This window comes from Epinephelus fuscoguttatus, linkage group LG14 (assembly GCF_011397635.1).
Source record: "Epinephelus fuscoguttatus linkage group LG14, E.fuscoguttatus.final_Chr_v1".
Classification (NCBI taxonomy): Eukaryota; Metazoa; Chordata; class Actinopteri; order Perciformes; family Serranidae; genus Epinephelus; species Epinephelus fuscoguttatus.
The window spans coordinates 24365743-24378555 of record NC_064765.1 but is presented as its reverse complement, the minus strand read 5'-3'; the positions used below and the strand labels follow the sequence as shown (position 1 = coordinate 24378555).

At 40.9% G+C, this 12813-nt stretch overlaps 1 protein-coding gene across 12 annotated transcripts in view; it reads left to right on the top strand.

Annotated features, from left to right (window-relative positions):
* Positions 1-9555, top strand: part of LOC125900452 (ryanodine receptor 3-like) — a 157059-nt gene extending 147504 nt beyond the window's left edge. For all 12 annotated transcript variants that reach the window (XM_049595456.1, XM_049595457.1, XM_049595447.1 and 9 more), the window contains 6 exons: positions 780-914; positions 1014-1170; positions 2691-2755; positions 5035-5135; positions 5852-5903; positions 8441-9555. In XM_049595456.1, the coding sequence (XP_049451413.1) occupies positions 780-914; positions 1014-1170; positions 2691-2755; positions 5035-5135; positions 5852-5903; positions 8441-8536 (606 nt within the window). In that variant the 3' untranslated portion in view covers positions 8537-9555. The remainder of the gene's footprint in view (positions 1-779; positions 915-1013; positions 1171-2690; positions 2756-5034; positions 5136-5851; positions 5904-8440) is intronic.
* The last annotated feature ends 3258 nt before the right edge of the window (positions 9556-12813 follow it).

Here is a 12813-nt window from a genome sequence, read left to right as displayed (position 1 = left end):
TGCTTAGATATGAGAAAACTACAGGCCCTTTACACATTTGTCAGACACAGAGCAGCATGGGTCTGGTCATCTGAGTATTCTTATTCACCTTTTATGTCTGATTTGGTCTTCTAACTCCTGGGGGAAATATCTGTGTCTCTGGACTTTCTATACATGGTTGGCACTTGTGTTGCCTTCTCTGCAACATGTTGTAATAGATAAAGGGTGTTGAAATGGGTAAATATTTTGTGTCGTGTCAATTCTTGTAACTTTACATCCAATAATTGTATCTCTCCCCGTCATTGGAAAAACTGAGGCAAAAGAGAGAGTGGAGGAAGCGAGGATGCGTAAATGTCATTGTGACGAAATGTAAATTTCGATGCACCCAGCGTCCTTTGACATTTCAGTTCAAATGGTTCAATTGCCTTCATTTCACTCCCAATTCTGACTTTCAGTTTTTGCAGGGGGGGTTCTCATGTCAACTGACCAGAGGCACAAATCAAAATGTAATGTCACCTCAATCTCCAAGGGTGAAAAATGCGCCCAAATGGCGAGGCCGCGAGGAATCGCCGACACCTCCCCCACTCAGCTGCCTGTGGGCAGATCAATCACACTGTCAATCCAAGTGCGGTTTATTGCTGCTGCCACTGTTGTTGCTGTTTAGATTCATCAGTGGAGGAGCTGCTTGTGCATGGAATTATACATCAATTGTAAACATTTATTTCTATGAATATAAAAATGATATGTGTGACTGGTTACCGGGTTATCTTTTACTGACCGCTGTCTGTGTTTCTCTCAAGCTGGTGCTGACAGTGGGCCTGCTGGCAGTTGTGGTCTATCTCTACACTGTGGTGGCCTTCAACTTCTTCAGGAAGTTCTACAACAAGAGCGAGGATGAGGATGAGCCAGATATGAAGTGTGATGACATGATGACTGTTAGTATCCATCACTCATATTATTTCATTTTAAACACACCCAGACACCAACACTGACTTAAAGAGGTCGGTACTCACCTTCCCTCTGTGTTTCCACAGTGTTACCTGTTCCACATGTACGTTGGGGTGAGAGCAGGAGGGGGCATTGGGGACGAGATCGAGGACCCGGCTGGTGACCCCTATGAGCTCTACCGCATCCTTTTTGACATCACCTTCTTCTTCTTCGTCATTGTCATCCTCCTGGCCATCATCCAGGGTGAGCGCCAGCGTTGTGCTCACACTCTGAAACATCACAACAATGAACATAAAAAAAGAAGAAGAAAAAAAACCCCACCACATCGTTCAGCTAACAGTAAATCGTGTCCACAGTAGACACTAATGGTCAGTGCAGCAGCATATCACCTATGTCATGACAAACACAGTAATGGAACCCTTCCAAACCACAAAACTTGCATCAATCAAGAATGAGTGGAAAATGAATTGTCTTAACTAACTGGAAGAATGGATGCCATATTTTTTCATAACCACATAACGAAAGTCTGATTTTTTTCCAATGTAAGAGAATAAAGGATGTCTCTTATCCAATCTCTGTAAAACAGTTGGTTAATATTAGTGTTCTAGTCAATAGTGACAAAAGCTCAGACATCTTTTTTGGAGGTGGAGGGAGAAGGCGTCGTGTTTGTTTTTGAGTGTCATAGTTAATCATAGACTGTATAACAGACAGGGATGTAGCCAATTTGATGTCAGTCATTGGTAAGTAGCTGGTGTTTTGAGTTGGCAGTTTGTCCATTGCCATCTTGGGTTTTGGAGCCAGAAGTGACCATATCTGGATGAGAGGGTGGGGGAGGATACGCATAGCTACGCCTTTATCCTGACTGACAGGTTGCTGTAGTAGCGACTTGACAATCTCAAGGTAGCCACACCCTAACGTATATCCTGCTTTATTGTCTATTTTCTCCAAATGGGACCACAATTTACAAAATGAGCATCGTGCTGTCATGTATTGGCAATGATTTTAAACTAGCGATTGAGACCATGAACTCATTTGGAAAATGTTTACTGAGGTAATAAATAGGGATGCATGATAAAATTGGCATGTCATCAGTACTGGCCAATATCGGCTTTAAAATAAACAGAATGGTCCACCATGCTTTGTCCACATACATGGAAACGTATTGTATTTCATGTCTCAATCTGCTTGTCGGCCATCATGATAGGAGTATGCATGCATAATATGATGTTAATTGCACTACAGAAGAGACTTGATTATCACTAAATTTAGGTAGGGAGAAAACTAGATATATCGATATCCGTTAAGGTCAAATGACTTGTTAAATATCGGCATATCGGATATCGGCAAAAAATCCAATATCTTGCATCCCTAGAAATAGATCAAGTGAGAAGTAGGGTCATTTTTCATTGACGTTTCTCTTTGTAACCACTGGAGTGGTCTTTAGAAAGAATGCAGGTTTAAGGCGCTTCCGCAATGCCTTCCCTTTTCAGACCCAGAGGCTACGTCCATTGCTTCTACTCTGTGGTTGTAGTGTATTTTTCCACCAGACAAAATATCCTGAGATTACCTCAACAAAACCTACTGTATGACGATTTTATAGCCACAAATGCAAAGAGTGATATTCCTCCCAGAGTACACCTCATCACAGCAGTAGATCGACATTACACTCCATACTGTGTCTTTGGAAAGTGAATGGTGTGAGGTTGTGGTTACACAGTTACAGTGTATATGACATGCTCACAGCAGGTTCTTTGTGGTTTCAGGTTTGATCATTGATGCCTTTGGAGAGCTGAGAGACCAGCAGGAACAAGTCAAAGAGGATATGGAGGTGAGAGGAGATTTAATTCTCACCCATACATCTGACCTATAGAGCGCTGAAGAGGTTTCAGTGGAAGCAGGGGTGGGTTGAGGATGGGAAGGAGAGAGGTTAATACTCAGCAGGGATACACAACTTGCTTTTGTTCTGACTAAAACCACCTATAGTGCTATAACAAAGACAACGAAGGAATTAATCTTCAGCATGTATACCGGCTTCCTAAATTGTCCCGACATCATACTACATCTGCTATACTTTACAGAAAGTTAGCCCCTTAACTTTAACACTGTCTGTCAGAAAAGGAAATTCCTTTCCTCTCAGGACATCTTGAGTTTAGACATGTGGCCTACTTTTGTTTTTTGAGCCATCCATCTCTCTTCACTCTTCTAAGTCAGTCAGATGAAGGTCAGAGCACACTTTTGGTCCCGAAGAGATTGCAGTGACAGGGGAAAATAAATACTTAGTATAAAACATGAGCAAGTGAAGCTAGCCCAGATAACCCTGGTGCAGAGATGGGCGATATTAGTAAATTTCTTTTAAAATGTGTATTTAATGACTTTTGAGTGTTTTTTAATTTGGGTTTTGCTGAACAGAAAAAAAATAAGATGTAATTTGTGACAAAAAACTTTAATAGCTTGTATTTGTGTATTTGAAATACTTAAAAATACATAATTTAATCTCATTTCATTCTCAGAAAAGACACTTTTTTATCCCCAGGTTTAAACTGAAGACACTGTATTTACTGTATATACTATGTTCTCCTGGACTGCAGTGTTAGGGGTCACACAAGGAAAGGATATTTTTGTTGAGGTTGTTGTTTGTATTGGGGGATGCTTCTCTTTCTCGCCTGCCATTCTGTACTGTATCATACCCTGCTGTAATGGTTTTGTGAGTTTTGCACTTGTTGAATTGGTTGCTCGTAAAGTTGGAGATCTGAGAGTTTTACTTACTTCACTGCTCTTATATTTACTGCACTTGAAAAAAGGACCTGCTAAATGCCCAGTCTTACTGTCACCTGAAAGAAGTAGCCAAACTGTTCAGTTCCCCAGGTTGCATTTGGCTGTTTGTCAGTCAGTAGTCGCTTTTGCCACATTTCCACTGCATGATACCGCATGGGTCTACTCAACTTGACTCACTCTTTTTTGGTTTTCCATCAACAAAAGTTGTCCATAGCACCGGATACTTTTGTTGGTACCAACTTGGTCGCAGTTTCAAGTGAGCTGAGCTAACACTAGAGGGTGGTCAGAGAGATCCTGGACAAACCTGCCAGTATTAAATAGCCAAGCTTCCGTTAATAGCAACTGCACCTTCCTTATTTACTCATCCCGGATTTTAAAAAAAGGCAGCTTGTAAGACTGTGTCATACAGTTGGCAAAGTGCAGGCATTTTACTGCAATTTCACGTGGCGGTGCTACGGCGATCTGCTGAGAATCAAATTGAAAAATGAAATACAGAAAAGGACCTGGGGTCTTATTTATAAAACAGTGCACAGTTTCCATAATAAAAATGTATGTAGGAACAAAAGCCAACAATGGCAAAAAAATATTCAACAAATTCTACAATCAGGCTTCCACCTCACCGTCTGCGTTGACAATCTCCCATCTTCAAAATGTTCGTAAGCATGGGTCAAAGTTTCACAACCCTTGAGTGGGAAGTGGTGTACCCCTCTTTCAGGCCTTGTTTTGTGCGGACACACTGTTTATAAATGAGACCACTGGTACCAAAAGTGAGTCAAGTGGAGTCGAGCTGTGACATGCAGTTGAAATGAGGCATTTGACCGACAGAAACCACCAAGCGTATACCCCTAAACTTGATGCCTCCCACCTATAAGACATCCTGTAATGTGGTCAGTTGGCAGAGGTCATGTTTTTTATGTACAGTAAGGTGGTTAAGGTCAGACCCATATTTAGCTACTACATGCCTAAAATGTGATAATAGCAGTTTGTGTAGTGTTTTTTTTTTGTATTTTTGAATGTCATATCCAAATTCAAATTCCAATATTTTGTTATTTATTTTCATACATTTGATGAGCAAGTGTTTGTAATTTGTAGCAAGATATTTCCTGATGTATTTCTACCCATCTCTGCCCTGATTACATCATCATCGTTATTTTCTCAGACTTGAAAAAAGCTCAGATTACACTACAGAACTGTTCACAGGCTGAGTAGTGCTAACCATGACGAGTAAGCTGATCTTAATGGGTAAACTGAGTGGAGCGCCCCTTTAAAGAAAGTGCCAAATATCCAACAGAGTGCAGGTGCTCTCATTATCTTTTCATTTTCTGTCCCCAGACAAAGTGTTTCATTTGTGGGATCGGTAACGACTACTTTGACACCACACCTCACGGCTTTGAGACTCACACCTTACAAGAGCACAATTTGGCCAACTACCTGTGAGTATCCCACTTCGGAGTATTTTACGTAACCTTTTTAGTTTTCGCTGCAAATGTAATAATTATTACTGTCTCACACCAACATGTGTTGCCTCGTTTCTGTAATTTAACCACATGATTGATGGCTTTAGCACATCACCACAGCACCAGGGCCACAGTCACTAATAGCCCCAGTGATCCAGAACACTAGATCCCTTCAGGTATTCTTTTCCATCTGTCTCCGTGTTTCCCCTGCACTCCCTGCTTATCCAGTGTTTCTGTGTAATGCCCGTGACAATAGAGAGTCTCAGTCCATTTGCGCTCACAGTCAGCTGGCCGGAGGATATGAGAGCGACCTCATTATGTTGCTTCATTACTATTTAATGCCATGAACTTTATTGGAAAATAGGTTTGTGATAGCGTGCTCTCATACAGTATTCATCAGGATTTGGCAGGCTGCGACGCCCGCAGAGATACAGCAGCCCGTTGTCATTTACACTGGATTTGGGAAACAACAGGTGATTCGGTGTTGAGACGAGATGGTGTTACTTTGTTTGACACTTGCGTCAGAAATTGTCTCCTAGTAACACAGTGTGTGACATTTCCTGTTAACATGGTGTCGGGGAAATCAAATGTACTCTCAAATATTTATGTAGGAGAGTGTGAAAGCTTGTCTTGTGTTTTCTTTTTGGGTCTGACATTTTTGTTTTGTCTCAATGGCCTGACTCTCTCTAAAGGTTTTTCCTGATGTACCTTATCAACAAGGACGAGACAGAGCACACTGGCCAGGTACAGTATGACTCCCACCACTGACCTTTCTCTGAGGAATCTTCAAGCAACCGAAAGTTATTATCCTGTCACTGTCAGAGATAATGTGCTGTCTGTCTGTCTGTCTGTCTCTGCTGGGGCTGAATGATTTGCAATTTTTCAGAGCAATAACACTGTTGAATTTAAATTGCGGTTATTTTTTCCTTCAACTCAATTAAAAACCTGAATTTATGGTCCCCCTGGTATCAAATAAGATATGATTGTATCAAGCATTATCACGAACATATCTTGTTTCTACATTTTTAGAATCAGATCAAAATTAGTAGCTTATTGTTTCAGTCCAGCGTTCAATAGAAAAATTAACCAATTTAGCTCACATTTATTAGGATATTACATTTGTGGTAAAACTTGACATGATATTGATATTCAAATATATTCATGAAAGTGCCAACTGCATATTTTGTCATTTCTGATAAGAGGGGCTGCCCGTAAGTCACGTTTAACAGCTTCAGAGGGCTGAATCCTGGAAGTAAAACAATGATATGATGTGCGTTAAAGTTGAAAAGTGAGGTTCTGAATTGATGTTCAAAAAGATAAAGGCACTGAAAGAGTGACTATATGACCAACGTATAGCAACAATTAATTTTTGTTTCGTGAACTCACAGAATTAACGTTATTTGACTACAGCTGAGTAAACCCGACATAAATGTCAGTGACACTGTAATGGCAGCTGGCATTATTGCCACCAAATCAATGGTCATCAAATTAAACTTTCATTTCCCAGAAGAAGATAAACTTTATTAATCCGCAAGGGCAAAGTCAATTTTTTCTCTCTGCTGTCATATAGACACACGCCCGAAATACACACACATGCACAAACAGGCATTATACTTGCATTACATGGAGAGAAGTCAGAGTGAGGGGGCTGCCTTGGACAGGCACCCCGAGCAGTTGGTGATTCAGGGTGCTCAGGGGCACCTTGGCAGTACTTAGGACTTGTATTGGCGCCTCTCCAGCTCCAGTCCACGCTCCATATTTGGTCTGCACAGGGACTTGAGCCGGCAACCCTCCAGTTCCCAATCCAAGTCCCTGTGGACTGAGCTACTGCTGCCTCAATCAAGACAGCTTGTCAAGACAGTCTTGATTATTTAAATCATAATTAGAATTGTAGCTCTTTCAATACCAAAATTGCACTTTTTTTTCAAATTGCAGTTTTGATATAAAATCATTTAAAGCTGAAGTGTGGGACTTTTACCTATAAATGAATGTCAGTCACATTCAAGCCCATGCTACAATGCTGATTTAGCCTATCACCAGAGATAGCTGTGTACGGAAAGCTCTCTTTCTTAGTATATCGAAGTTGACGCCGGTACTTGGGCAGTGACTTGCGGCGTCCTTTAACGTCAGCATGATACGCAACCGTTTGCCGTTGTAGTTTTAATGGTGCCTAGTGGTGTCAGGGGTTAACCTGGTGGGCCAAGGACCAAAGTTAGGGTGGCGAAAGTCCAACCGGGAGGGGTGTTGGATGGGTCCAACAAACAGCAACCTTCATCCACGAGAGCGGTGTTCGTGTCCCCTATTCTAAAGCCAAACCCTGTTCTTTTTTCCCAAAATCTAACCACATGCTTTTGTTGCCTAAACCCAACCGTATGTGTTAGTTGTTGAGGTAAAAAAAAAACGTCAATTTGCAGTGTTGTACCGACGTAGTGCGTTTATTTTAAAGAGACTGTATGTAAACAGTAAATTTACTGTGGAAACAGAAGAATTTTCGAAAGAAGACAATCCATGTAACAGGCAGAACTTGACACAGTGTCCCAGAGCGTCAACAACCGACGCACCCAGGGTACCTTGCACATTGTATGTGGACGTGGCAAGGCCATGACTAAACGTCAATATGTGACGAGGTTTGAGTTTGGTTTCAGCTGCAGTATCTGTTGCAACTTTCTTATAGGTGTGGGCACACTGGAAGAGATGCGTTTCATGTCAACCAGCCAGAGCAATAGAGGGGAGGGGTTTAATTTATTTATTTAACGTTAGATTTGTTCCTCTTTTTTGTGTTTTTTTGTTGGACACTGCTTTCCTTTTTTTCTGAATGCTTAATTATTCTGATGTTTTCCTCTAATATGGTATGTTAACGTTTGAAATAAAGATTGGGGGGAAAAAAGGAAGGGGGGAGAGACCATAGCAATGGAGAGGCAGCAAGGGGTAGACGGAAGCTATGGCAGCGAGTGTCCAGGAAAAGTTTCTGAAGTGGATGCTTCAAATAAAAAAAGAAACTCTGTGTTCAGAGGAAGGATTCAATTCTAAAAAAGACTTAAAAAGAGGACTCCTCAGGGCAGTTGAGATCCGGCGAGCTCACCTGCAGGCATACATGTTATAAGCACATGACTCATTGCCAGAGGGGGGACACAAATGTTCAGCACTCCAGCTTTAAATGTTCAGCCCCAGTCTCACAATATTTTTGTATATGTATGTATATGTTGCTTCATGTCCAAAAGGTTAATTACTAATAACTAAGAGTAACACTTTTATGTGTATATGTGTGTGTTTGACTCTAGGAGTCATATGTGTGGAAGATGTACCAGGAGCGCTGCTGGGATTTCTTCCCAGCTGGAGACTGCTTCCGCAAACAGTACGAAGATCAGCTTGGATAGATCCGATGCATCCTCTTTACCTCTGTCCATATCAAGTGGGCTGCTGGGACATGTAGTCCTACATGCAGCTGCTGGACTTCAACATGACGCAGCCATCCCACCAATGCTTCAGACTGGCCCGAGGAGGGATGAGACAAAACTACTTTTTTATCTGAAGAAAAGAGAACCGTCTCCCACTTGTGTCAGATGTACCCCGTCACCGTCGGTACAGTGCCAGTCTACGAGGATACGACTTGTTACTTGCCCAGACATTTTCTTTTTTTTTTTTTTCTTTTTTTTTGTTTAGTTTGTTTCGGGACTCGTCTTTGACAGCGTGTTGCCTTTTACTCCACATAACCCTAAGTCATTGCACAATTTTTTTTGTCTTTTTGAGAAACACTGGGTTGTGTGGGGTTATGGGACAATGTGTCAGTCATATTATGCACAAGAACCCAACTTCAATATTTTGAGAATGTTGAACTTCAGACTTAATGCCAAAAGAAAGAGAGGAGGAGTTCGGTAGATTTACATAGTGCGCAAAAATGTGATATGAGAAAAGTTTTTTTGTTCCAGATGTAACCTTGCATATTGAGATGACGTTTTAGAATGAAGTGGCAAAAGGATTTATTATGTAGGATAAAAAAAAATGCCTAATTTTTTCATGAAGTGCCTTACAGTACTGTATCTACATTACAATGAAGCTATGCAAAACTTTTGTTTCTTCTTTATTGTATGTAAGTACAGTAATTCTCCTGGAGCAGTAACAAGTAGCTGTTCAGATATGTAGTTTGTGGCTGAACTTTTTCATTTGAACATGGAAGAACAGCATTGGTTTGAGTTGACCGACTTTTTTGCTGAATGCAGCATAACTGCAAATGTTCAAGGTACAAAGTGTAAAAACGACACATCGGAATTTACTGAACACCTTCAAACAAGAACAAAAATGTAATTGCTATTGTATGGCCATTTGTATGTAGTAGCTTTGCTGATCTGTGCATTTCTTTTGATGGGAAAAAATAAAGAAATCAATGCAAGAAATACTCACGTTTGTGGCATTCACTGGGAACCAGAGATGAGACCCAAGCCAATGTTTTACAGTTCACAAGTAAGTCTTAAGTCTTGGCACTCAAGTTCCGAGTCAAGTCTTAAAGAAGTCATAATGCACTTCATCTCCACCAAATCTAATGCCATTTTAACAACAGAGTAACAATATATTTGAGTCAGGAACACTTTCGTCATAGATTTAACCAGTTACTGCAACAAATGGAATTACAGTTACGTTTGGTGTGAGGGCTCCGCTCTTGAGGTGCTCCCTGGATGCTATGCCAAAACAAGGAGCACAATGCAGTAAACCCTCCGGGTATACAAGAGTGGGCCTAAGCAGGACATTATTCAGTCAGGAACACTTTAGTCAAAGAAAACTTTATTTCCATTTGCAGTATTATATTTGGCGGTATGGCTCTGTTCTGGGGCCTCTCTGCCTTACCTCGGGCCGACGCAGAAAGCCTCTTCCACGTACCTACATGGAGAAAGCACACTTCTGCCCTCTGTGTACCTATGTGATAAGTCTAAGGCGGAGAGAGCAAACCTCACCACCCTTCCATGCGCCTGCAAGGAAAGCCTTAAGGCAGAGAGAGAGTGAACCTCCCTGCCCTTCCATGTGCCTACATGGAAAGCCTACAGCAGATCAGAGCAGTTTAAATAGAGCGCCCTGAATAAGATTCGCCAATTGGTTGCATAGAAAGGAATCATGTGATCTATCAGCTGACTCCCTTCCATCAATCAGCTGCTCCATCAGTTGATTGGGCTGTTTGAGATCAGCTGATGTAGCTGGGATGTGAGCTGAGCTTGACATCGTGTCCTGCCTGAACGCTATGCTCAATTTCTGAACTTAGAGCCATGTTAGGGCTCTGAATTAGAGAGATGGAGGCTGGGGTGGTGGAGGTAGTTTTTTTTTTTTTAGTAGCAGCAGCGCGGTGCCTTATTTAAATGGACCAGCTTGTGCAGGAATGGGCTGTGATTTGTGACTGATAAAAAACAATGATCCAATCAGCTGGCTGTCACCTGATCACAGTTGGGGTGTGTGACTTCCTGTCCTGCATGAACTAACGCAAAGCTTCATTAAATTACAAAAATCAATGTATTTTTAAGAGTTGTATTTATTTGTTAGAACAGAGTTCATGAAAAAAGTGACTTAGCTGTTAACGTTAGCTAAGAATTAGCTTGCTAACTATGTTAGTATTAGCTTCGACTTACCATTCTATGTCTCACTTAAATTGTCTAACTTAGCTGAAAGTTGTTACATCTCCGTGTGTAATTTTTGACCCGCATGTTTAGCATACTGCAATTCCTTTTTTGTTGACCATCGCATAATTTTTGTTCGTAGCAAAATTATGTTTCTTATCATTTCTTCAAACTGGCGCTCAGTAACTAACATTTAGTTCTTCATGGTTCTGGATGCTGTCGGATTGGTTCAAACAAAGTGGATCTGTGTAAGGGCGAGTATTGATTTGCTAGGAATGAATAGCGCCAGTTTTAGTTGATTGAGGAAGTGACAATAAATAAATTGATCTGTGGCACACTTTTTACATAACATACTTTTAATTGTGGAACCTGGGGGGAGGTATTTTAAGTCAAAAGACTCAAGTCCAAGTGAAGTCACCAGTCATTTCGTCAAGACGAGTCTGAAGTCATTAAATATGTGACTCAAGTCCACACCCCATGTTCTAAAACACCTAATACAAGTACATTGCTACTTTTAAAACTGTTCCTCCACCTGTTCACATCAGCATCATAAGTTATTTTAAGGTTTGTAAATGAGACACTGAGTCACTTCAGTCCCAAAATCAGCAAGATGCAACATCTGCTCTGCAGCTAATCCAGATCTTTTCAAAATAAGATACCTACTGTGTGCAACAGCCCTTGGCTTTAGTTCTGAGTTAATCTGACTCACCCCAAACCTCAGAGCTTCATCACAGCCGTGACCATTCTGCAGCTTTTTAATTACAGTGTGCTAAGTAGTGTAAAGTAGATGTGCACTTCTGGTTTGGTCAGAGAGGTAGGACGGGGCCTCAGCAGGCTGCATGATGGGAGTTTTAGCCCTGTTACCCATGGTGCCACCTGTCAGCTCACATCATGTCACCACACCTCAGGCACCACACAGTGCTGCAGCCTGCTGCTGAGAGCAGTTCTACCTCTTCACCTCCTCATCTTACGCCTGCAACAGCTCTAGTACGCTGGCTTTTATGGTTCCAGCACACTGAGAGGAAATTATATTTTTCAAAATTAAGAAATGACTTACTGGCATCGTTCTTCCAAAAATGAATATTAATTGCTAAAAATCCACAGTTATCACTAATTGTGTTAAAAAGATGTGACTGTAATAGTAAATAGTTAATACGGTTTTGAGTGCACTGTATAAAGCTGAAGTAATATCAGGGGAAACTCAATTTAAAGTTTCAGATATTATATTCTACGCTCTAATAAGCACATGGGCTGCTGCATTATTTAGCATATTATGAGGCCATTATGGCAACGGGAGAAAACAATAATGTGTGAAGTCACTGATATGATCATTCTCAATAATTTGACACAGAGATGGCTGTGGGAAGATATTCTCAACATGAAATAGCAACAGTTAAGCCATCAAATAACTGGAGACATATTACACCTATTAAATTCTAGTCTGTTAAACTTGTTGGGAGCAAAATGAAGTTAGGCCTGTAATTTTGCTCCCAAGTGGCTTGTTGAGAGAATTTAGGCCCATGCTTAGTCGTGTTTGAGGAAGAAATATGTATCATGTAAGCATATAATTCTGTTGCTAATAAACCAAACAGCTCTGAAATACAGCAAACACATGATCTGTTTTTGTGTAATGTATCTTGTGCTGGCAAACTATGGAGAGATTTCTGGTGAGGTTTTGTTAAACTCATTACCATGACTCAAGCTATAAATATGTTCTCTATAAACATACAAAGCAATGTACACTATCCTTGTGATTGCTTTGTATGTTTATAAAAAGCAATGTACACTATCCTTGTGATTGTATCTTTAAAATAACAGTTTGACATTAGTTGTTAGATGAGAAAATTGATTCCTCTCACCTTGATGTCTGCTAAATACAAAGCTACAGCGAGGAGCTTTTATACAGTCTGTCCTCCTGGGACCCTGTGTCCTCATATGAGGACATTACATTTTGGATTTGCTGCACCTTTTACTTCATTCTGCTTAACTTTGACCTGTTGTCCTCATTTGTGGACATTTTCATGTGCCATCTAGTGGTAGCAATAGCACAATAC